We start from the raw sequence: 25,222 nt of genomic DNA, 5'->3' as shown, positions 1-25,222 counted from the left end.
ATAATGAATCACAAGCTTCAACAACAAAAATGCAAAAGGTTGTTGTCAAAAAGTAACCAAAACTTATTCTATTATCAACACTTTTCTTCAATTTATTTTTATTATCCTAAAAACAATGTATTTTTGTTTAAAATAAATTAGTTTCATGTTGTTAAATGCATGTTTTTGTTGTTTTACATTTTTATAATCACTGCATACGCTAAAATTCTTTTATAATTAATCTCGGAATGATGCTCCACTAAAAGTCAAATTTGGTCCTAGAAAAGACTCTTGTCATGTGCCTTTATATATTTTCCTTTTTTTCCAGTTTTATATTATTGAGACATGGTGAGGGTGAATATTAAAACCCAACAATTGTTAATCGAAATTTTCGGTTTTGATTATATTTCAAAAAATGATATAAATAGCTATTTTTCAGTTTTGAATATTAAGACGGTCATGGGTTATGATTAAATTTTCACAACTTTTTTGAATGATAAATGGCTAGATACTTCAGATTTATAATTAATTAATACATATAACTATTTTAAATTTTAAAAAAATTATATTTTTTAAGTAATGAACATTTAATTATTAATATACAAAAAATTTAATTATTCATTTGTCATGTGTTCATGATGTTTAAATAATGAATATTTTTTAATTCTGTTTTAAGTTGTCACATGTTCTTAGTTTATTATTAATTCCATTTTTCAAAATAAATAAAATTCTCCAAATATTATTTTTTGCAGTCAAAGTACATACAAAACAAACCAAAAATTTAAAATCTTAAAAAAAATTACCCCTTATATCATACAGGTCAAAAAACTAGTAACAATAACATGTAATAAGGATAATTAATCAAATATAATGGAGTAGTTGATAAAAAAACAGTGATTAATTGATATAATTAAAAAGGTAATAATTACAATTAAAACATGACATTAATTCACATTTAAATAGATAATAAAATTAATAAAAAAAGATGCATTAAACTTTTGAAATATTTAATATTTTATTGACTGAGGATGGAACCGGGGACGAGGAATAACATGCATATTCAAATTATCATTTATATAATTTTTTGGTGTCAAATAATTATAAATATAGATAAAATTAAAATATTTTTTAGTCTTTTATTTATTTATTTATTTTTATTGAGTGTAGATGGGATGGGGACAACATATTTGTCCCTGCTTTGTTTTGTTGTTGTGTCTATTTATAATTATCACTTATACATTTTTTGATTTTAAATAATTATAAATTTGGATAAGTTTAGATATCTTTTAGTCTTTTAATTATTTTATTTTAATTGTTTTCTAAATTAAAAAAATACTTTAATCAGTTCAACAATCTTTATTAGATCAATTTATCATATAACATATTATTATGCACAAAATAGTTTATCTTGTCTATCTTTTTTTATTGTTTCTTCTCATATACTAAATTTGAACTTCATTTATGGATACTTCTATTTTGCATGGCATCATATTTTGTAATATACAAATTTGTATTGGATTTGCTCCTACCAAAAAAATTTCATTTTAGTATTATGTTTCTACTGACCACAAAAAAAATATTTTAGACTAATATAAACAATATAATCACCATATAAACATTGATTCCTTTAATAGGAATAACCTTAATAAATTGAATATGTATTACATTATTTACTTGTTTATAAAACGTGTGAAAGTGACTGATCCACCTGGGCGAAAGCACGAGCATCGTGCTAGTTCCTAAATAAGCCCAACCGCACATACCAAGTGGGTCATGGTTGAAATTGGATAATAATTACTTAATGTGTCACAGTATTTGCTTTGGTGCACCACAATTGCATTATGAATTGGGCAATCCGCAGTACAACTTGTGTTCCTATCACAATATGATCGGACACTACTCCTTATGTCGTAGGATCCTTACTACTTCTCACTTCTCTTCCTTCTTGAATTTGTCCAAATGGTGTGATCTGAAAGGTACTCTGACACTCAAGTAAGTGTTTGACCTAGAGCAAAATATACGGATAAAAAATATGTATTTAATGAACAGTGATTTTTACTTGGGGTCCTACCTTTTTATACCAACCTTATTGGGCCTTGGACCTTGGGCTTGTGTGCATTGATTACTGTCTACGTAATTCATCCTATAAGCAAGATTGGGTGGCCTAATCTCGTGATTATCAGAAAATGCAATCATTGCCTCGTGTGGGTCTGAATAAGTACTCCGCTACCTTGGCCTAATACATATCTCATAAGTTGCTTTCACCTCTTGTGGGGCTAGATAGGTATTTGATGTCCTATCCAATATACATGCCCCCAAGCCTTTTTTGGTATGGTGATCGAGAAGGATTTTATGTGGAATCGTTTGTTTACAGCAACATTTGAATCCATGTGATTAGTATTTGGTTATTGGATCGTTGGTTCCTGGTGGCAATTGTGCTTCCATAGGTGCAACTATAAGATCATGGTCTAACATTATGTCTCTTCAACTACCCATGTTTGTAACTGAAACACTCATTAATTCCAACCGTTGATCTTTGTTAATCTGATGATGGAGATTCATGCTTGGTTGGGCCTGTTGGAGGCCCATCTCCTATGAAAGGAGCACTGAAACATTGTCGACCTTACTTAGCCTCTTATTTTTCTTATCACGGCTGAATAGTGTATTCTAGTCTTTCTTTTCATAGGGATGCTTGTAATTTTAGTAATAATGGTTTCAACAAAGGCTTCGTTGAGGGAGACCGAAGGGGTTGGTTCAGAGGTTCGAGGCTTAAATGAAGGGGTGCTGGAGGTGTTCTCCAACACATCTGTCTCGGTAACGGTTTCTTTAGCTTCTACTTCGGAAAAGGATCGTCTTCTAACGATAGTGGGAAGTCTAAAGACTTCTCAGTCTTCTTGAATCAACTTCCTTATAGGGTGGTCAATGATATAGGAAAGATTCTAAATATGGGAATTACCACAACCAACGAGATTTTGAGGCCTCCTTCTTAAGAAGCCGGGGAGGTAGAGGTGGATTCCCCTGACCTTTTGTTGAGGTGGCACCATGAAAACATCGGCGCATGTTGACGGAGAAAAAGGTATGCCCTCTTATTACCCTTCCAAGGGTTGACGGGGAAGTAAGCACCTTTTTTTCTCGTTACAATGACAAGCAAGACATCATAAATCTTCCTAGCTAGCTTCCTATAAGTACTATCCCAGAAGATGAACATTGTCCGATTACTTTTCAGACGATTTGGTCAGACGCCACTCCACCACTGAGTTTGTATTCATGAATAAGGAGTTAGAGATTGGGGAATTTTGTATATGTACGAATGCATGTTCTGAGATTTGTATATGAGGGTTCCCTTTGATGATTTCACCATTGGTGTCCTTTGCATTTTGAATTTGGCTCCATCTCAGTTACACCCGAACAGGTGGGTTGCCACACAAGCATTATGGGTCCTATGTTTGTATACTTATGTTAAGGCCACCCCGGGCCTATTTCTTCATTATTTTTTTTTTGTCAATTGCACAAGAAGGCACAGTGAGTGTCTCTAATTCGGATTTTGTCTCACCCCTTCTTTCGTAGATTCACTTTTTCATACAAAAAATTCAAGATTGACTACTTTAAAGTAACGATAAAGTCAACTTCTAGAAACAACTTTTTCTTTTACTCAACAGGGAAACCTTTGTTCACTTTTTATTGGCCACAATGTCCTCACTGGTATAACAAGTACCCCAAGGAGTATCTGACTGATGAAGAACTCTGAGACCTTGCCTTCATCAAATCTCTCCTTTGTCGTCTCCTTGCTCGACCAGTAGTTTCACTTATTTGGTCTCCAAATCCAATTTGAGATCTTAATGGTTAGTTTTTTTTTCCTTTACGCATACACCATTTTTTTGCTCAAAATTGCAAAGTTATTTTAACTTATTTTATTGGTGACGCCATCCTTGTGCCTCTTGTTAACCGAACCCCCAATTTAAGGAACCATTTGGAGGATATTGCCCCCTATTGCCAAGGAGCCAAAGGAAAAAGACAAACACAAGAATAAGAAGCGAAGCTGAGATCATAAGAGTGGCTTGACAGAACCTTCCAAACACAAAGAACCTAGCCACAAAGAGTCAAAAAGGATGAAGCAACAAATGTTGGAGTTCCTTTCAGCCAACCCGTTGTCGTTCCTTTCAGCCTTGATGAATCAATGATTCTTCCTTAAGGAGTTTGCTCCAAATTGTCTTGTTGATCCAAGCCTTGTTTCAGATCATGGTAGTTATGTACCGAACAAGAATGATGATGTTGCCATTTAGGTGAATTTTTTAGGCCTTTCAATCAAGGGTGGCAACAATTGCTCAACACCTTCAAGGGTCTTCTAATATTGACAAGTTAAAGGCCAAGAGCCCCCTTAATTCTGCTCTTCAAGCCAACATTACTTTAGTTGGAAACAATTCAAACATGAAGGGATGTATCTTAGATCTTAAGAGCAAGATGAAGGAATTGGAGAAATGTGCTCTTATTACTAAGGCTTCGAACAAGACTAATAAGGAGGAAGTGGCAAGATTGGAGGTTGTTTTGGCCACCGTTGAGAGGGAAAGGGATAATGAAAGGGAGGTGAAGCTTTGGATTGAGTAGAAAGCATATAATGATGTTTACGAAACTCATGATTTTGGCTTTAATCATTGCCTCCGACAAGTACTATACCACTGTGAGGTTCCGAATGAATCCATTTTGGCATCAACAAAGATGTCTATAATGGAAACTTGATTTTGATTGATGACATTGCGGAAGAAGGAGCGTCGGATGGTGGGCAACCTACTACCCCTCTTAGAGAAATCCAAATGACCAATCCTAGTGAGGAGGATGGAGACGAGGAAGACAAGGCCCAAAGGGACAAAAGGGGTGTTAGAAATAATGGCACATGAAACTACAAATCAAGAAGGAGGGTGAATTGGTTTTAAAAAAAAATTAGATCCAAATCAATTTTTTTTGCAAAACCTTTTCCTTTAATCCAATTAATTCAAAAGAGTAAGATATGTTGTAAACACCCTTATGTTTTCACTTAACACAAATTATGGTTTAAACTAAGATTCCAAGAAAATATCAACTACCAAGTGTTAAGAACCTTAACCAATAAGCAATAAAGAATGCACACACAAATTTATACTAGTTCAATTTCTAGGAAATCTACATCCAGTTGACCCATAGTAACCCACTAGGATATTCCACTGTAATCTTTGAGTTACAATCAAACTCACAAGAAAATGCACACCACAAAGCCTAAACTCTTGAAAACCTATCAAGATCTAAACCTACATATAATAAACCCATTACATGCACATCATTGAGAAACTTACTCAATGAAAACAAAAATTAGACACACAGATTAAGGAACAATTTCACTTGATACGTGAAGAATGCGAAAGTTTCAAAACATATCATTTGTAGTATCAACTTCCCTTCATGATCATTTGCAAAGATCCATTGCACTCATTGAAAAATATTTTTCTAATCAAGGATCAAAGTAGTGATGACACTCAGAAGTTCAAAGAATCTCTCAATGAAAATCATAGTGTAAAATATGAGAGAAAAAGTGTCACACCAAAGTCCTTCGAAAAACTCACTTTTATAACATCAGAACTTAAATAGTCGATTATGTCATAGAGATAGTCGGCTAAATTGTTCTTTGCATCACCTGGATTTTGTGAGTAACATATAGTTATTTGTATTACCATTTAATTGACTATTTGCAAAAGCAAAAAACTTTGTCAAAACCAAACAGTCAATTAGACACTTAAAATAGTCAACTATCTACGAGTTATTCTCAATTCTGAGAATTCAAAGGCTCGATATAATAAACTATAATAGCATATAGTTTATTATCATAATGCAAAGTTGAAACTTAGTCATTTTAAAAACTAAATTATGAATTTAAACTCTTTAAGGCTTAAGATCAATGATCAATGCAATGATTAATATGTAGAGTAATATTGATTTACTTCTCCTAGTCTACGATACATGTATGCATGATTTACCACACACATTCAAGCATTTTAAATATAAACAAGCATCCTAATAATGACTAAAGTTCCTTAATACAAATACAACATCAAAATAAACTAAGAGTCTTCATCTTCATCTACCTTTATGTTTACAGGGGGGACAAGGGCCCTTGGACTTGTATTTTTTATTTTGTTTTTTTGTGAAGTTCATGGTCGATAGTGCCATTTTTAGTACTTTTTGAAGTTTCAGTCGTTTATTATCGTTTTTTGTAATGTATGGCCTCTGTCGTTTCTAATGAATGAAATTTTGCTTCTTACTTGTGTTTTTTTATTACCAAATCGTTGCCATGGAAGTTTGATTGAGATCATATTTTGTTTTATGAATAATGAACTATGATCAAATAGGGTGCTCATAGAAGGCTTATTAACAAATGTTAATTAGCAAGCAATACAAGTTTAACCGAAGAGGTAACTATTAACAAATAATCATAAGTCTATGCTTAGCTGAAAAGGGTATTCGGGGATCACTGTTAATTAGGAAAAATGTTAACCTCAACCTTATCCGAGAAGGGTATTTGAGAGGGAACCATTGATTATCAAATTGTTAAGTTCAACCTTAGTCGAAGAGGATATTAAGGAGGTAACTATTTATTGGTAAAAAAGTTAAGTCCAACCTTGGCCAAAAAGGGTATTCAGGAGGGAAATGTTGATTAAATAATTGTTGAGTTCAACCTTGACCAAAAAGGGTATTCGAGAGTGTCATACCCTAATTTCATCTAGGGACCATTGTTTGTGGGCATGCGACCTTCGTTTGACCACCTCTAAATATTTAATACCCATCGTTATGGAATCCGTAAAGTTCTGAGATGTTTCGGGAAGAAACCGGTCAAAACATAAAAATGGGAGTGTATTTAGCAAAGTGGGGTGTGTGCAAATAAACTGTTACACTCTAGTTTCATCCGAGGACCATTGTTGATCGCTTCGGAAGGCTTAACACTCATCGCGGTGGAATCCGTAAAGTTTCATGAGATTTTGGAAAGGAAAAAGCCAAAAACACAAAAAAGGGGGGTGAACTTGTGAACTTATCAAGATCGGGGTGTAAATAGCAATTCGAATCTAGGCCCTTCCGGAACATTTTTGAAGTTGGGTTGCTTAAGGAGGAAGCAACTGGGCGGCAATCTCCTCCTCGTTTTGTTGAAAAATGATTTTTGGGGCTTCCATGGCTTTCGTAATGCTTCCGTAAAATTTCCGAAAATCTTGGGTAAGCATATTTTACTTAACATTGGTGAAAGGGAAAAGAAAAAAAAGATGAAAATCAAATCTGAAACACTTCCGTAAGGCTTCCATAACTTTTCTGTAAAGTACGAAAAGGGGGTGAACTTAGTAATTGAGATGCGCTTAGAAATCTTCCTCAAGAAGCCTCTAGGCGGCAAGCACCTTCCTTTTTCCCTATAAATAGGGGAGGGGGGTTGTTTCAAAATGTTCATGACCCCTAGGCTATGCATTTCGGCTATTTTGGGTAAAAGACACGTTTCCGTGAAGAAAAATCTAGTCGAAGTGCTTCCGTAACGCTTCCGAGACATTTTCGTGAGCAAATCTGAGAAGATTTTCCTCCGTTCTTCACCATTCTTCGTCCATTCTTTGTTCGTTCTTCGTTCTTCAACCAGTAAGTGTTCCAATCCGAGACTTTCAATTCATTTCTTGTATTGTTTGCTTTCATCTTCATCTCGTTCACTTTCGATTTTCTTTTCTTCCGTTTTTAACGTGCTCTAACCATTTATTTAAGTCGTTATCTTGCCTAATAAATGATAAAATGAATTTCAATTGATCATTTGTGTTGTAATGTCGTTTAATCACTGTTAAAGCAAAATCTAACCGATCGTTCACGTTATAACCTCGGTTAAACAAAAAAAAGAAAAATAATAATAAAATAATCAAAATATCTTTAAAAAAATAATATAATAATCAAAATATCTTTGAATAAAATAATCAAAAAAATCAATCGGACGTTTTTCTTTGGAAGTTTCCTTGAATGAACTGACTAATAACCAAAGTGAAACTAAGGCTAAAATCAACTCACAAATCAAGCTTTGTCCGCAAAAATCACTAAAAACCGTTTTAAGGTCCAACACCTTAAACGGTCCTCTTTGCTTTTATCGGTTAACATGGACCGTTCAAAAGCGTGAAATCAACATGTAACTTTACCACTTTTGCAAGAACTACGTAGGTATGAGTTCCTCATCGCAATTGAGGATACGTAGGAGCAAAAGCCTCGCTTTCGCCGACCACCCCAAGAGATCGTTAATGGTTCAACGCCTTAACGTTTCTTTCCTTTCAAAAACAAGAGATCGTTAATGGTCCAACGCCTTAACGTTTCTCTCCTTTCAAAATCAAAAGATCATTTAATGGTCCAACGCCTTAAATGACCTTTGTTCGATTAAAATTAATCTTGCGAAAAAAGATCAAAACAACTTAACCAACGTTTAGTTCTGAAAGAACTACGTAGGTCTTATTTCCTCATCGCAATTGAGGATACGTAGGAGCGAGGGAAACACCCTTGTCGACCACACCAAAATTAAAAACATAAAAAGCATAAAAACACAAAAAGACATAAAAAAGGGAAAAAACATTTTGAAGTCATATTTGCACACTTGATTAAAGGCTGTCGTCCCTTTTGATGGACGCGTAGGGTACTAATACCTTCCCCGTGCGTAAAAACAACTCCCGAACCTTTCACGATTAAAGTTCGTAGACCAAACCTTTCCGGTTTTTCTAACGTTTTCCTCAAATAAACGTTGGTGGCGACGCCGTGCATTTTCCTTTCTTGGAAGACGCACCCGTGAGCCCCGCGTCGCCCTCCCGCTGAAGGGTAGGTTGGGACAAAGAGCAAACTTTTTAATAAATTCTTAAGTTCAACATTAGCCGAATAGAGTATTCAGGAGGGAACTTTTTAATAAATTGTTAAGTTCAACCTTAGCTGGAGAGGGTATTCGGGAAGAAATTGTTAATGAATTAGAACTCAATCCTTAAGAATCACAGTATGCAAAGAAATATGATGAAAAGAAGTCTTCATTAATAGTGATATGATACAATGTGTCTCGTTAAAACCACATCGACAAAAACCTTTTCACATTTTTATAGGGATAAAAAACCGAGATAGGAAAAAAAGTACACCACTCATTACAAAGCTTAACTAAAATAAAACTTCAAATGAGTAGAATTTCATGTCGTGGAATAGCTTTCTTGGCCAGTTCTTCTAGCTTGTAGGCCTTGTTTTATAGGCTATGTTGAACCCTGAAAGGTCCTTCCTAGTTAGTGGCCAACTTGCTTTCTGATGAGTCCTTTTAGGCTTTACCTCGAGCTCTTTACATGAGGTTTCCTTCCTTGAGCTACCTAGGCATCAACTTTGAGTTAAAATTTTGAGTCATGCATTGCTTTGAAGCTTCTATTATGATGATGACATTCTCTCATACTTATTCTATAAGGTCTAAATTTACCTGCAACGCTTCATTATTCTCGACCTTTTTCTTAGTTGGCGAAGCCTCAGCTTGAACTTGGTTCCTATACTCAACCAATTCCTCCATCTACATGTACTTGGTTACTCTTCATCGTAGCTCATCCATGTCTGATGCGGGCTTTTTGCATAAGTTGTTCACAAAGGGTCTCGGCCAAAGAGTCGTTATCAAGTGGTGCATGGCAACTGCTGAGTCTAGGTTTCAGATATTCAAAGCTATCTTTTTGAAACATTCCATGAAAGTTCGAAGCGATTCTCTCTTCTCTTGTCGTATGTTGACCAAATTCACCAACGTCAAGTAATGAGCTTGACTGGTTGTGAATTGCATTTTAAATCGAGTTGCCAATGTATCAAAGAAGTCTATGGTGTTGGGGGGGGGAAGGCATATGAACCAGTGGAGGGTCTACCCCAAAGTTTTTATGGACTAAAGGTGTGTGCCCCTGTCGAACACTAACATTAGTAGCCTTTGGCATCTCAAAAGTCGTTGACTCTATGCTCCAACGGGTGTTTTCAAGTCACCAGGACCGGTTACCCTCTCAGTTTTGCATTCTCTTGTCAAAGGGCCATGACCTCTTCTACATGATGTCGACGCATATCTGATACTTGCACCTATAGCCTCCTTTCCATTTAGGATAAATGAGTTTGGTCCTCGACGTGCGCTTCTTCATGTTGATGATTCCCTGGTTGCTTTGTTGCTACTGTGTTCGTTCCAGTTCATGTGATTGTCATAGTTTTTGGGGTCGAGGACTATATTACTCGGTCCCCATGATGGGCGCAAAAATGTTCCTATCACAATATGACCAGACACTACTCCTTAAGCTGAATAATCCTTCCTATTTCTCTTTCTTCTTCACATTGTCTAAATGGTGCGACCTTGTTATACCAACCTTATTCGACCTTGGGCTTGTGTCCACTGATTACCATGTAGGTAATTCATCTTATAAGCAGGATTAGGTGACTTAATCTCGTGATTATTAGTAAATGTGATAATTGTCTCGTGTGGGTCTAAATAGGTACTCGACTACCTTGGCCTAATACATATCTCGTATGTTGCTTTTTCCTCTTGTGAGATCGGTTAGGTACTTAGTGTCCTATCTGGTATAACTTGTATTACGAGTTCCCATCTTTAATGCAATTGTGGTGCTCCAAAGAAAAATTGTGGTGCATCAAGTAATTATCAAATTGGACATGTTGATTGTTGAGTGTTTGTATGTAGGTTCTAGTATTGGACTCGACTTAGTCAGAAGCACAAGTCAAGGGGTGTTGCTAGGTGCACCCAGCAATAATGCTAGGTGCACCTAGCAATTTAAGTGAAGTGGCAAAAATGTTCTTCACTTAAATTTTAAAAACCCTCCCTCCTTGCATAGTCCGTACGCTACTGCCGCTACTATTTTTCTTCTTCCTTCCTTGAAGCACTTCTTCTTCCTTCGTTGGTGTTCCGTTTGAGCCGTTCCACCGCTATTCGGTGCCTCCATTGCCAAATTCAAGGAACTGTCCACCACCATCATGCCATTTCCGCCGTCGCGGTAAGCTTTTATGGTCTTTCATTAATGGCATCTGCGTCGTTTGTGTTTCCGTAGACTACATACGGATTACGTAATCCGTATGAGTTTAAAGTTTTTTTTATAAAAAGTATAATTTCGTATGACTCATACAGATTATGTAATCTGTATTTTATTTTTAAAATTATTCAAAAATGAATTAGATTTATTTTTTTAATAGTTAAAGTTTTTTTATAAAAATATAATTTTTTTTTGTTTTTAAATAGGTTTTTTTGTATGAAATATAAATATATCATTTTCTTAATTGTTTGTCGGTAGTTATTGTATATTATATAAATAAAAAATTGTTTATTTTCAATTATGTTTTTAAATAGTTATTTCTTTTAATTCTAAATATATTCATTTGTTTTTGTTTTTAAATATTTTTTTACGAAATATAAATATATTATTTTCTTATTTGTTTGTAAATAGTTATTGTATATTATATAAATAAAACATTGTTTATCTTCAATTATGTTTTTAAATAGTTATTTCTTTTAATTCTAAATATATTCATTTTTTTATTTTAAATATTTTTTTATGAAATATAAATATATTATTTTCTTTTTTGTTTGTAAATAGTTATTATTTATTTTATAAAAAAAATAAATTATTTTGAATCATCTAGTTAAATAGTAATTTTCTTTAATTGTAAATATATTAATTTTAATTTTGTTTTTAAATACGTATTGTTTGTTATTTTAATACATAGTTTTCATTTTTGTTTTGAAAAAGCTGTTGTTTTATTTTTAATTATAAATATATTTATAATTATTATATATTTGTTTTTTATGTAAGTAATTAATTATAGTGTTTTTTTAAGTTGTTTTGTAATAAAGATGTTAATTCACTACATAAAAATAATTACAAAAAAATTTTGAAATATATATATATATATATATATAATAATTTTTTATTTATGAATGATTGTATTGTAATTGATTTAAGTATTGTTTGAATTTTGACATAAATTTGTATGTATGTGCTAATTTGCATATTATGGTTAGAACTAGAAGTTTAAGTCGTGCCCTAGGCAGAGTTATAGGAAGAGCCCTGGGGAGAGAAGATAATCGTGATTCAGATGATGCTCCTTAACGGTGAAGGCCCACAGCATCCGCACGTAGTTGCTGAGGATGCTCCTCACGTGGATGACGCAACTGAAGAGGTCTTCCAACATCCTGAAGAAGCTGGTGTTGATGCCCAGGGTTTTCTAGGCGGGTTGCGTGACACATCATGATGTAAGCTCCATTGGAGCTTGTAGGCCTAGGATCTTCTTCATCAATGGATTCATTTGCTTCTTGGAAGATGAATGGCAGCGGAATGGAGAAGGAAGAGAGAGAGGAGACGCCACTTCAAGGAGAAGATGAGTCTAGAAGAAGCTCACCACCATAGGAGGTCATGGATAAAAGCTTGGAGGAAGAAGGAGATGAATGAAGCGAGAGGAAGAGAAGAGCACAAAATTTTGTGCTCTAAGAGAGCTCTGAAATTTGAAGTTTAATTTTCAAATGATCAAAGTTCAAAAAAATGCACACACATGACCTCTATTTATAGTCTAAGTGTCACACAAAATTGGAATGAAATTTAAATTTCTATTCAAATTTCACTTGGATTTGAAATTGAATTTGTGGAGCCAAATTTTGGAGCCAAAATTTCACTAATTATGATTAGTGAATTTTAGTTATGGTTCAGCCTACTAATCCAAGATCAAGTCCAAGATTCTCCACTAAGTGTGCTTAGGTGTCATGAGGCATGTAAAGCATGAAGGACATGCACAAAGTGTGACTATATGGTGTGGCAATGGGGTGTAGCAAGCAAATGCTCACCTCCCCCTCTAAAATTTAATTGGATTGGGCTTCTCCCAATTCAATTAAATTTATTTTCCAACACACACATCAAATATTCACTTAATGCATGTGAAATTACAAAACTACCCCTAATACAAAAACTAGTCTAGGTGCCCTAAAATACAAGGGCTAAAAAACCCTACATTTCTAGGGTACCTTACCTATATTATGGAGCCCTAAATACAAGGCCAAAAAATAATGAAACCTTAATCTAATATGTACAAAGATAAGCGGGCTCATACTTAGCTCATGGGCCTGAAATCTACCCTAAGGCTCATGAGAACCCTAAGACCTTCTCTTGCATCTCTGGTCCAATGTTTTTGGAGCCTTCTATCTAATGCCCTTGTGGAGTAGGATTGCATCACATCAATTTTGACTGACTATGCTGATCATGTTACAATCATTGTTTGGAATAGAGGGATATTTATAGTTTTTAATAAATTATATTTCAATAAGTATTTGTTATTATTGTTAAAATTATTTAATTATTTCTTAGGAGCGTCCTGAATTGAAGCTATCCTCCCATGGAAAGAAGGTTCATAAATTTGGGAGGCCTGCTGCTGAGATTGATGGGTTAGTTGTTGCCACAAGATTAAGTTCTTTGATCACATGTTCATTGGACACTAGCGATTAGGGACTTATATCGGCTTTTGTGGAGAGGTGACTTAAGGAAACGAGCACTTTCCATCTTCTAGTAGGAGAGGTCACCATCACCCTTGATGATGTGGCATCTTTGCTTCATCTGCCCATCATAGGCACATTCCACAGCTTCGACACTCTTCATGCCAACGAAGCGGTGTTGATGTTAGTGGAGTTACTTGAAGTCAATGGAGATGAAGCTAGAGCTTAGACAATACAGTGTCATGGGGCATATGTACGCCTATCACGGCTACGAGAAATTTATCATGGCAAATATGAGGTCGGACACTGGACTGTAGCAGCTCAAGTTTATTTGCAGCATTTGTTAGGTTGCACTTTTTTTGCTAACAAGAGTGCAACAGACGTGCATGTGGTGTTCTTGGACGCCTTCTGAGACCTCAGTCAAAGTGGAAGCTACGCATGGGGAGCTGCCGCCTTAGTGCATATGTACGATAATTTGAATGATGCTTGTAAAAGCGGCAGTAGACAACTTGTTGGATATATCACACTATTACAGGTAATTGTCATTGATTATTATTTAATTTTTTCTAATATTTTTGTAATATGTTCATTTGATATTTTCTTTGTTCTGATCAAATTTGTGTAGTGTTGGATTTATGAGCATTTTCCATCTATTGCTAAGGCTTTTACAAATTCAGAGTATGATGAAAGGTCACCATGTGCCTACCATCGAACCTCTACAAAGGCCTCTACGAAGGCATTACCAACATCGATGTATCAGAAGCGTCTAGATCGACTGACGACTGTTGATGTTTGTTGGATGCCTTACGATGACCACTGTGCAGTTCGAGAGTTTGACCTCATTTCATGTTTTTCTGGACGTATCTAATGGGGTCCCGTTGTTGTCATACACCGACCAAAGAGGGTGGTGTGGCAATTTGGGTATGTTCAGATGATTCATCCTCATTCTTCAGGTTCAAGGTTATGCTTCGAAGTTATTGACGACAAATGGATGCATTTCTTTGACTACCTTGCACCGGTGGGCCAGATTTGTGTTGTTCTTGGACAATGTGCACCGAACTACATGGACTGGTTCTATATGATTTTGCATCCATTCATGAGGCCGACACAGCCCGGGGATCCACCCAGACATCCACTTGTCATGCAAGATGAGACATATGTGGAATCAGATATGCCTGAGTACCCGGTGGCGACAGCAGCTATGGAGGAAGCACCTACACATGCATCTTCTGATGTGGAGCAGCCTAGACATGCAGTGGTAAAATATATATTCCACAGCTTTCTTAATTTCATTTAATTTAATTGTGCAATATGGTTATACCTTATTCATTGTTGTCAATGTCATCAAAGGCTTGCCATGCAATTGCAGAAAGGTTGGAGTGGTTGCTTAACCTAAGGATAGTGACTAAAGCCACAGAAACATACGATGTCATGCAAGACTGCCTAAGGATTGCTAGGGGGGTCAGTGTGGATCACAATGTATATGTGTGGTCGCGATGAAGGCGACACACGGATCACGCATGAAGACACTTATAGTTTTTTAGGAAAATTTGTAGACTATATTTATCATTTTATTTTATTTCACAATAATTTTGTTTTAGCAATTTTTTTTGAATTGTTTTTTATATTACTATTGACAAACACAAATTATTTAACCCTAAAGCGTAATACTAAACCCTGGTTTGCACATCACAATTAACTCTAACAACGCGCGCAAGACTAAACCCTAAGTATTATACTAACCCTAAACAATTAACTTTAATGTATGGTATAATAAATAATTACGTGAATTTCCACTGAAACAATTATATATTAATGTAGTACATTACAATGTCATTGGTACCTAAATGTTCACTCTTCACTTAAATCAACATTTCTTTTCAACATCATCAAATTTATGTACTGATGCATTCTACTAATATATGGAGTTGGCCACTATTTTGCCTAAGGATGACAATTCCAAGACCATAACAAAGCTAGAGGCGGTAAGGGACAATGGTCTTTTAAATAAACCTATTACACATGCACAAACAATTTCAAGTTATTATAACACAATTATTTCATTAATTTAAAAATACCATTACGATGAATCTACCTGAACAAAATTATTGCCAAAGATGTGACCAATACATATTATGCGATGCACAAAAGAATCTGTTGGTGGTTGACTTCTAAGAGGAAAAAACGTCATGTTTTGTTGTAGAGACAACGATACAAGGATAACACTATACCTTGATGCAATGACATATCCCATGTCGTTTATATCCATCCACTTATCCATAGTAAGATGCATGAACTAGCTATACGGATTACATTTATTTAAACTAAATTTTAAATAAAAAACAAAACATAAATTACATACCATGGATGCCTTAGTTTCAGTGTGTTGCAGCGTGATCATGTTGCTCAAGGCATCCCAAACACTACATAGGTCCCCAAGGCTATTCTATAATAGTCTTTTTAAAGCCCAATGAGCATATTCAACCCTACATTTGAAATACACAAAAAATAATAAATAAATACAACAATTAAAATTCATTAATTCCTTAACCCTAATAAAAAATATGAAAATTTTAATACCTGTTTGTTGTTGTGTTTCCTAAGTGCATCACCTTATTCGTCCAGGCTTTAACAAAATTTTCTTTGTGGGGAATTACCCATGTTTCGTTGACATAGTCAACAAACATTGGCCATGGTGAACAAGCAATTTCAAACTTCTTAAGGCAGTCATCGAACTGATGCTTGGAACGACAATCAGCCAAACTCCCCCAAGCATCCATCGCATACTCCCATGCGTTTTTTTTGACCAATTAGGGATTTACATTTTGCCTTGACATTCTTGTTGATGTAAAACCAACACCACAAGTTGGTACACTCAGGGAATACAGTTTTCACTGCATTCATCAATGCTAGGTCTCTGTCGGTCACAATAACTCCAAGGAAGGCATCACGTCTTAGAAAAAGACCTTGAAACCGTTCTAGAGCCCAAACCATATTATTTAGACGTTCTCCCTCCAAATATGCAAAACCAGTAGAGAATGTCATCCCAGCTGGTGTCACACCAATAAAGTCAAGTAACGGGAGTTTGTACCTGTTTATTTTGTAGGTATTATCTATCAAAAACACCAAGTTGCATGCATTACATAACTTCACTGCATTAGGATGACACTAGAAGATACCACGTACAACATCTTCGTCCTTTAATCTATGTCAATGAATATACTAATCTCGTTCAAGAAGCTTCATTAGATGTTGCATTTCAGTATCATTGCCTCTTATGGAAGAACAGTATACACTTCTTGCACTGTATATTTGTTTGATTGTTGTACAACTATTGACATTGTGCTCCTTCACTGTTAGCAGAATGTTTCTTGTTTTCACCATTCACTTTGTCATATAAGCAATAATTGTCTTCTCATCCTTAGTCAATCGACCAACGTATGGATGTCCAACTAATGACTTAGCCAATTCATGATTGTGACTCCCACACATTAACTTCACCATCCATCCTTTGCCTCCAACCACTGATTTCCCATGAAACTTAAAGGGACACCTACATTTCCTACTGTCAATATCTCTTCTAACAAAATCTTTCTTGCTAGACCTATATTGACCACTCCTTTCACAACCAATTAACACAAATCAAGTCCTTCCTCTCATACCAGTATTTGTATCTGACCTCATAATCACCGCGACAAATCCAATTTCAAAAGCAATTGATCGAGCCCACTATAAAACATCATCTCGGGTAGCAAACACCTACAATGCAATCCACACAAGTTTAGTCTTCAAAAGGACATTCATTTTATTCATTTAATAACAATAAATCACATTATTACCTGAGAAGTATTATGCACATCAAAACAATCAACATGTTCTTAATTCACACCAGCTTCGTCTTCATTTTCATCATTCATATAAACTTCTTTAGACTTTATACTATCATACATCCATTGATCTTCATCCATCTTAACAAGACATTCAAAATTTTCAACATCACAAACAAACAACCCTTAACCGCACCATACATATACTATCACACAAAAGCCTACGTGATTTTTTACTGCATACCATTTTATAAACATTAAAATTGATAACCCTATATATTAAAAACCAATAACATCAACTTTTTATACTTACAATTCATAACCATATAATATATAAAAAATTATAATCGCAACATATGTAGTCAAATAAATTATTTTATTCAACTTAATTCTAATTCATCAAATTATTACCACACAAAACAATCAATTTTAGACCATAAAAACTCAAATAAATTATCCATAAATTACAACTATAAATTATCTTACAAATCATACCATTTTCAAAATATAAAAATAAGTAATTACAAATTAATTATCAATCTACACTTCTTTAAAAATATTTAAAACAATAATACGAATTACATTTCAAATAAACATATAAACAAATAATTTTTCTTTACATGTTAAATTAATATTTTTAACAATCATACTAACATATTTATAATTTAAAATTTTAATATTTCTTTTAATTTAATAAAAAATAAAAATTCGTATAAATCATACGGATTAAGTAATCCGTATAAATCATATGGATTAAGTAACCCGTATGATTTATACAAATCATCTATAAATCATATGGATTATGTAATCCGTAAGTTATATTAAAATTTACGGATTACTTAATCCATATGTTACGCAAACAAAAAAATTAACATCGTACCTCCAACGTATCTCCGTTAACGACTGAATCAACCACCGCAACAATCACCACCAATGAATCTCCATAACACTTTCACCTCGACCGAAATGACAATGTGCACCTCTCACAACAACGAAAAACCGAGAGGAAACGAAGAAAACAAAGAATAAAGTGTAACTGAAAAAAGTAACTTAAAAAACAACTTAAAAAGAAAGAAAGCACAGGAGTATTTTCGGAATTAAGTAAAATTGTTGGGTGCACAAACAATAATATTGTGTGCACCTAGCAACACCCCAAGTCAAGGGAGTGTTGTTTGTTGTGAGGTGGATTTGCCTTTAATAAATTTAGCTACTTTCCTTTCTCTATTCATTAATAATAATTTCCATATACACTATAGTATACCATAGACGACTGATTGACTGGTCATTGCAACAAGTGCGAACGCAGCCATCTCCCCTCTTTTCTTACGCATATTTTTCATTTTCTTTACACATTTACACTCAATTATTTAGCATAATAATCAAATTGAATTTTCTTTTTTTCTTTCAAATCATGAAAGAAGTTACATCTTAGATATTAAAACTTTCCATTAATTCAACTTTATTAAAACAAAAAACTAGTTATTTTTAATTTTTATTAATGTACAATTTTAATTTATACATACGAGTATGCTGACGAACACTCACTCGTTTTTTAAAATGAGTATATTAACAAATTTTACGAGCGTTTGTTAATGTGCATTACATCAGTTATAGTTAAAATTTATTAATAAATTCTTTATAAAAACAAGTGGATGTAGATTAACAAACTATATATATAAATATATAATCCAAATTCCAACGTGTCATTGTCGTTTGGGTCTTGAATTTCAGGTATTACGTTACTACATAGTCTTGGTCTTCGACTCGAAGCAGCACATACTAACTTCCCTACGACTCCAAAGCAGTGGGCACAAGGAAAACCTAGTGAGACGAGTTTTATTTACCAACATTCTACGTACACAACTTGGACCCGCAATTTCTTTCATTTTCTAATTCGTTCTTGCTATTTTTCTTGAATAAGTATACTGTGATGCAAACCTTTCTCTAAACCTGAAATCCAAATTGACTATTATCCTTCGGAACCTCCTAAGCTGCTTCCTCCGCGAGAAAAAAAAATAATATACTCACGTTGTTTGAAGTTTGAATATAATAGAAAAAAATCTATACACAATGTTTTGGTCATATTCCACATTTGAATGTGCATGCTGGATTTATTTTAGTCGACAACTTCCCCTGCTATAAAAAGGTCTTCATACATCTCCATGTTACACAAACATCAAACACAAATTAAAATCTCTCTTTCCCTTTCTCTTCCTCTCTCTCTCTCTGTCTCTCGAATTCCCAAACAAAGATACTAATTCCCTTTCCCTTTTTAACATTAAAAAAGATGACAAGCATGCTGAAAACTCAGGCCTTACTAGTTCTCGTGTTATTGGTGAACTTTGCTTTTTTCATGGGCTTAGAAGCCCGTCCATTAAGTATCATTGAGACGGGGAAATCAGCCACTGGAGGGGAAGAGGTGGATTTCTTTGATTGGTTAGCTCTGGGAGCAATGAAGGATTCTGGGCCAAGCCCAGGTGTGGGACACAAGTTCACCAATAGTGAAACCCTTGGTGGGATTAAGGACTCTGGTCCTAGTCCTGGAGGGAAAGGTCACCAATTTACAAACAGCGAGACACTTGGTGGAATCAAGAACTCGGGTCCTAGCGTCGGAGGAGAGGGTCACAAATTTACCAACAGTGAGACCCTTGGCGAAATTAAGGATTCGGGTCCAAGTCCTGGCCAAGGACACTAAGTGCGTATTTGAATTGTGGTTTGAGAGATACTAAATGTCTGATTGCGCATTCCAATGCACAAAACGGAGAAGTAACTACACGTTTATTAAAAATGTGGGTTACGTTGAATTGAAGGGTAACCCAAACACGTTTGCATCTCATTCGGTCATTCATCCCCCTATACTTGGCAATAATTCTCAAGAAAAAAAGACTATAGATGGAAAATAAGTTTCAGGTTAATTGATTTGATTCCTTCATTTCTTTAATTAATTCCTGTCTACATTTTTATTTTTTTCACTTCATTGATCATGCTGTAATACTACTCCTATTGATGTACTATAGTTCAGAATTCAGATAGTTGCGTCTTCTTTTGAGATGTGTGAATGGTAAATTAAAGTAAGGACAGAGTAATGCAATTCACATGTACGAGTATTTATTGTATTCAAGTTGACAATCATTTTGCTTGTGATCAAAATGACTGATATAGATAGGTGTGTGTTTGGATTTTCAAACTCAAGTCCACGTGAAAACTATTGACGTTCAAAGCATAAAAGAGAGAAACCAAACACGCCAGAAACATAACTCCATAAGGAGAAGAAATAAAAAAAAAAAGATTAATCAGATTTATTCAAAAGTCAAAACATTGAAATTATGTTACGTATTTTAACTTTTAAAAAAGTTGGTTAAAAATTAAAATAGATAAGCCAATTTTAATATATAAAAAATCATTTTACCCTTTTTTTTGCTCCCGTCAAAAGTTTGTCCCATAGTTGATATAGCTCTAATGTATATACGCTTATTAATATAAGTTTGGCACCTTGATTTGATTGGGACTCCAGACACATGGTTCGGTTTGGCAAAATGATGTCAGAGGGGTAGTTTTACAAAGTTTTATCCTTAGAGGGTTTGTTTGTAAACATATTTGAGAGGGAGTCTTTTTCTTAAGGGATCCCGCCAGCACCAATAGCGGATTAAGGTATCCCGCCATTATGAAAAGCGGCTTCTTCATGCATGGGTTCCGCCACTCCCATTGACGAGATACCTCATACCCACCATCACGTGAATCCGTCAGTTGCTCTGACAGGATTGATACAGAAAAAAAAAAAAAAAGGGAGCTGGCTTGGATCCGTTAGTTGCTCTCGCGGGATTAGTGCAGAAAAAGAAGAAGAACAATTTCTAAATAAATGTATTCTATACTTCTCTTCATTTAAAAATAAATAAATAGAGATAATTACAAAATAAATGAGTCAAAGAAATCAATAACCCCCAAAGTAATCATAATGATTTATTACAAACAGTAACGCTAACGCATATTTCTCAAAGTCTAAACACGTGCTACGAATACATTTTAAAAAGAAAAAAAAGGAGCTGCTGGATCCGCCAGTTGCTCTGGTGGGATTGGTGCAGAAAAAGAAAAAAAAGGAGTTGACTTCATGTAAAGGGTAAAAAAAAAAGAAATATTTTCTTTATTAATAGGATATAGATTATTATATCTTTGATCAGTGTATCATCAATCCTTATGCACAAACAAAATATGGTAATTAAGATTAATTTAAGATTAAAGTGTTAGTTAAACAAAATATTGTATATATCTTGTATAGTTTATTATGTAAATACTACACAAACATGTTAGCAAATGTTTCTAAAAGATGCATGATATTAAAATACTGGGCATTTGTGAAGAAGACAATTTAAGAGAAGAGAAATATAATCCAATATTTATGCAGCCAATCTTGCCACTCTGAATGGCGTGTACGGGGCAGCAACAATTCCAAATGCTATGGTATGATGGATGATGGTGCGTAGGATGGATGATGATGCGCTGATGGTGGGCATGGGGGGCAGAACCCCATGCATGGAGAAGCCGCTGTTCGTACTAGCGGAATACGCTAACCTGCTATTGGTGTTGACGGAATCCTTTAAAAAAAAGACCCCCTCCAAAATATGTTTGCAAACAGATCCTCTGAAGAAAAAAGTTTGTAAAATCACCCCTCTGACGTCATTTTACCTGGTTCGATCTTACTTTTTTGGGTACATAAATTTTTATGCACTGAATAATTTAAAACATAAATTATGATCCTTTATTTTTTTTAATTTGGTCTTATATTTTTTTTTCCTTTTATCTATAGTTCTATCGTAATATAAAATTTATCTAGCTGTCGTTACATGTAACTGTTTAATGCATAGTAGACTCAGTTTTTCTTATTCACAAAAAAAAAACTCACTTTTTCTTTTCTTTTTTTCTTCTTCTTTCACCTCTTCTCTTTTACTTCTCTTTCCTTTTTTTTCTCCCTATAGTTTTACTTAAACATTGATAACTTACTGTGATGTCAATGTGGCTGCTAAGGAAATAGATTGAAAAGAAAAAATAAAAATAGTTTTTATTTTTTACTTCACAACAATCATACTGACAAAATATTAATGGTTTTCACCATTAGTAGTACATTTTTTTCTGCTATGAAAATTGTTTCAATATAAATATTAGTCTTTACGTTTTCGATTATATTATGTTTAGTTGCATATCATTTAAAAATTATAATTTAATATTTTTAAAGTGAGTGAAAATAATCCTTTTAAAATAATAATTGTTTTTAATTTTGAAACATAATTTTAAATTTTTTTTACTAATTAAAGACATAAAATTGTTCCATTAGATAGAAAACTATGAAACTTAACCACTAGCCAACCTAGGTAGTATTGAGGGGATAAATACATCCCTTGACTTTGTTTTTGGTAGAAAAACATAAGAATATATCTAATGATGTTATTTTTTCCCCTATTTTTATAATTTGGTTCCCAGGTCTTTAAAAATATCTAATTTTTTCAAATAAAAACTCTGTTAATCAACATTTGATCAAGAAACTAAAACAATAATTAATTCAAATATACTATGTTCTTTAAGATAAAATATGTTAACATTAAATCCCTGGTAACTTAGTAAATTTTAATTTAACTTCTTAATAAAAAAAATCGTTGAGTCCTTAGTAAAAAAAATTATTTTTGATCTTTGATATTTTGTTTTAATCCTTGATAAATTAGTGAATTTTGTTTTTGATCCCTAATAAATTTTGTTCATTTGTTATTAGTCCATATTAAGTATTTATTATGACAAAAACAAAATTATTATTTCATCATAGATTAAAATAAAATATCCAAAACCAAAAATAATTTACTTTGTTTTATAGGGTTTCAAAAAAAAATAATAACAAAACATAATTTCTCATAGCTAAAAATATCACAAATTAAAATAAAAAAAAAGCAAGAATCAAACCTTTATTCCCTAACATCAATCCAAATCAAGAAACCCTCAACAAATATTTTTTTGAAAGAGATGAAGACAAGTCTTTTGAAAGATGATCGAAGGCAATGAGTGTTTTTTTTAAGAGACAAAATTTATTAAACGACCAAAACTGGTACAAGGTGTACCAGATTGATAAAAAAATCCTACAAATGAAAATTACATGAAAGAAAGATCAGTAAAATACATTGCATTTGCTTGCTACACTAATGAAATCTTAGTTTTCCAAACAAACTATGAAGGCAAGTGGACACAATAGGAGCACGTTCTTGTCTATAACATACAGGTGGAAGCAACGATGATGGGATGGGATTCTTGACGGCATCGGGGCAGAGATTCGAAACTCGGAGCACGTCCTCCGCAAGACGTAGGGGTCGATTGTGTTCACTCTCGTTGGTGCTTGTTCAAGTGCATGCGAGAGTCAGATTCCTGTGTGAGTCAAATCTCGACAGTGATTGAGGTGTCCAAGACGGTGGTGCCAGTTCATCCCTCCTCTCAATGTCAGATCCAAGTCGCAACTGTAAAATTTTTAAGGGTTTCCTAGATTAACAATTATAGGAAACCAATAGGATCTTGAAACCTATGATTCTCACAAGTAATAGATAATAGATAAACAATGCGTACCTTTCTCCATAATGGATCTTCTCTCCAATTCACTTTGTTTTCTTGGAAGAGGAGAGAAACAAGATTTCACCCTCTAAACTATTCTTTCTGTCTCTCTACGTTTGTTATGGCCAAAGATTAAAGAGAACACTTTTCAGTCAGGAAGGAGACTTTATTTCACATTAGTGGGTATTAACCCCTTTTATAACTACTACTCCCATCAAGTAGCAGTTGCCTTTAAAAACTTCTCCTATTTAACCCAATTACAATTTAGTCCTTAATTATTAATTATTTATTTATTAGTCCCTACATAAGTCGCATGCCTCTCACATGAGACATTAATTCTAACATTCTCCCACTTGGCTCATGTGACATTACTAAAAATTATGGACTAAATAAATAAATAGATTAAACTAACATAATGCGCATTAAAATGACTAAAATGTTCTATACATTGGGTATATCATAATTTCATGATTAAGAATAGGAACCAATTTGAGTCATAGCGGTTGTACATCACTTAATCGACATAGTCTCTTCCATGTACTTAAGTTAGTCTTCTCCTTAATATGACCATTAGTTAGGAGTACATAATTGGTTCAACATAATGTCTTTATTCAAGATAAACCTGTTAACATTACTCTAACACAAATATGCATGCAAACATATAGAACAGGTAATCAAAAACATATCATAATTATTAAAAATACATAAGGTAAATTACACTTTATGATCATCAATAACAATAATGCTCATACTTTCAACATGTTATATAAATGTCTTAGGTGGTAATCCCTTTGTCAAAGGGTCAGCTATCATAAAGCTTGTGCTAATAGGTTCTATTGATACTATTTGTTTCTGAACTTCTTCCTTTACGACAAAGTACTTCAATTCCATATGCTTAACACCCTTAGTGTACTTGTCGTTCTTAGAGAAAATACTGTTGTGGAGTTATATCAATACATTTTCAACGGTCTAGCAATATTGTCGACAATTCCAAGCCTTAAAATAAAGTTCCACAGCCAATTAGTCTGAATTGTTGCCTCAAAACATGCTACAAATTCAGCTTCCATAGTAGATGCAACAACAATTGATGCATACAGAATTGTTTCCATTTGTTTTTGTTCCATATAATTTCTAGGACATTGTGCGAGACTAAATTTGTTTTTTTCTAAATTATAATGGGTGATGCTGAGCACTTTTCAATCCTAAATCTCTCTAGTACTTTATTGATATATGCTTTCTGAGACAAGCCTAACAATCCTTGTGATCTATTTCAGAATATTTTTATCCTTATCACATAGCTTACCTCACCCATATCTTTCATTTCAAAGTTACTAGAGAGAAA

The 25,222-nt window shown here is 33.9% G+C and overlaps 1 protein-coding gene across 1 annotated transcript; it reads left to right on the top strand.

Moving 5' to 3' along the window:
- Positions 1-19,465: 19,465 nt before the first annotated feature.
- Positions 19,466-20,326, top strand: LOC100526951 (uncharacterized). The gene has a single exon (NM_001249484.2). The coding sequence runs from the start codon at positions 19,586-19,588 to the stop codon at positions 19,991-19,993; it is 408 nt and encodes a 135-aa protein (NP_001236413.2). The 5' UTR covers positions 19,466-19,585; the 3' UTR covers positions 19,994-20,326.
- Positions 20,327-25,222: the final 4,896 nt, after the last annotated feature.

The sequence above is a fragment of the Glycine max genome, chromosome 5 (assembly GCF_000004515.6).
Source record: "Glycine max cultivar Williams 82 chromosome 5, Glycine_max_v4.0, whole genome shotgun sequence".
Classification (NCBI taxonomy): Eukaryota; Viridiplantae; Streptophyta; class Magnoliopsida; order Fabales; family Fabaceae; genus Glycine; species Glycine max.
Note: the sequence above shows the minus strand (reverse complement) of the source record. Positions and strands in the feature narration are given on the sequence as shown.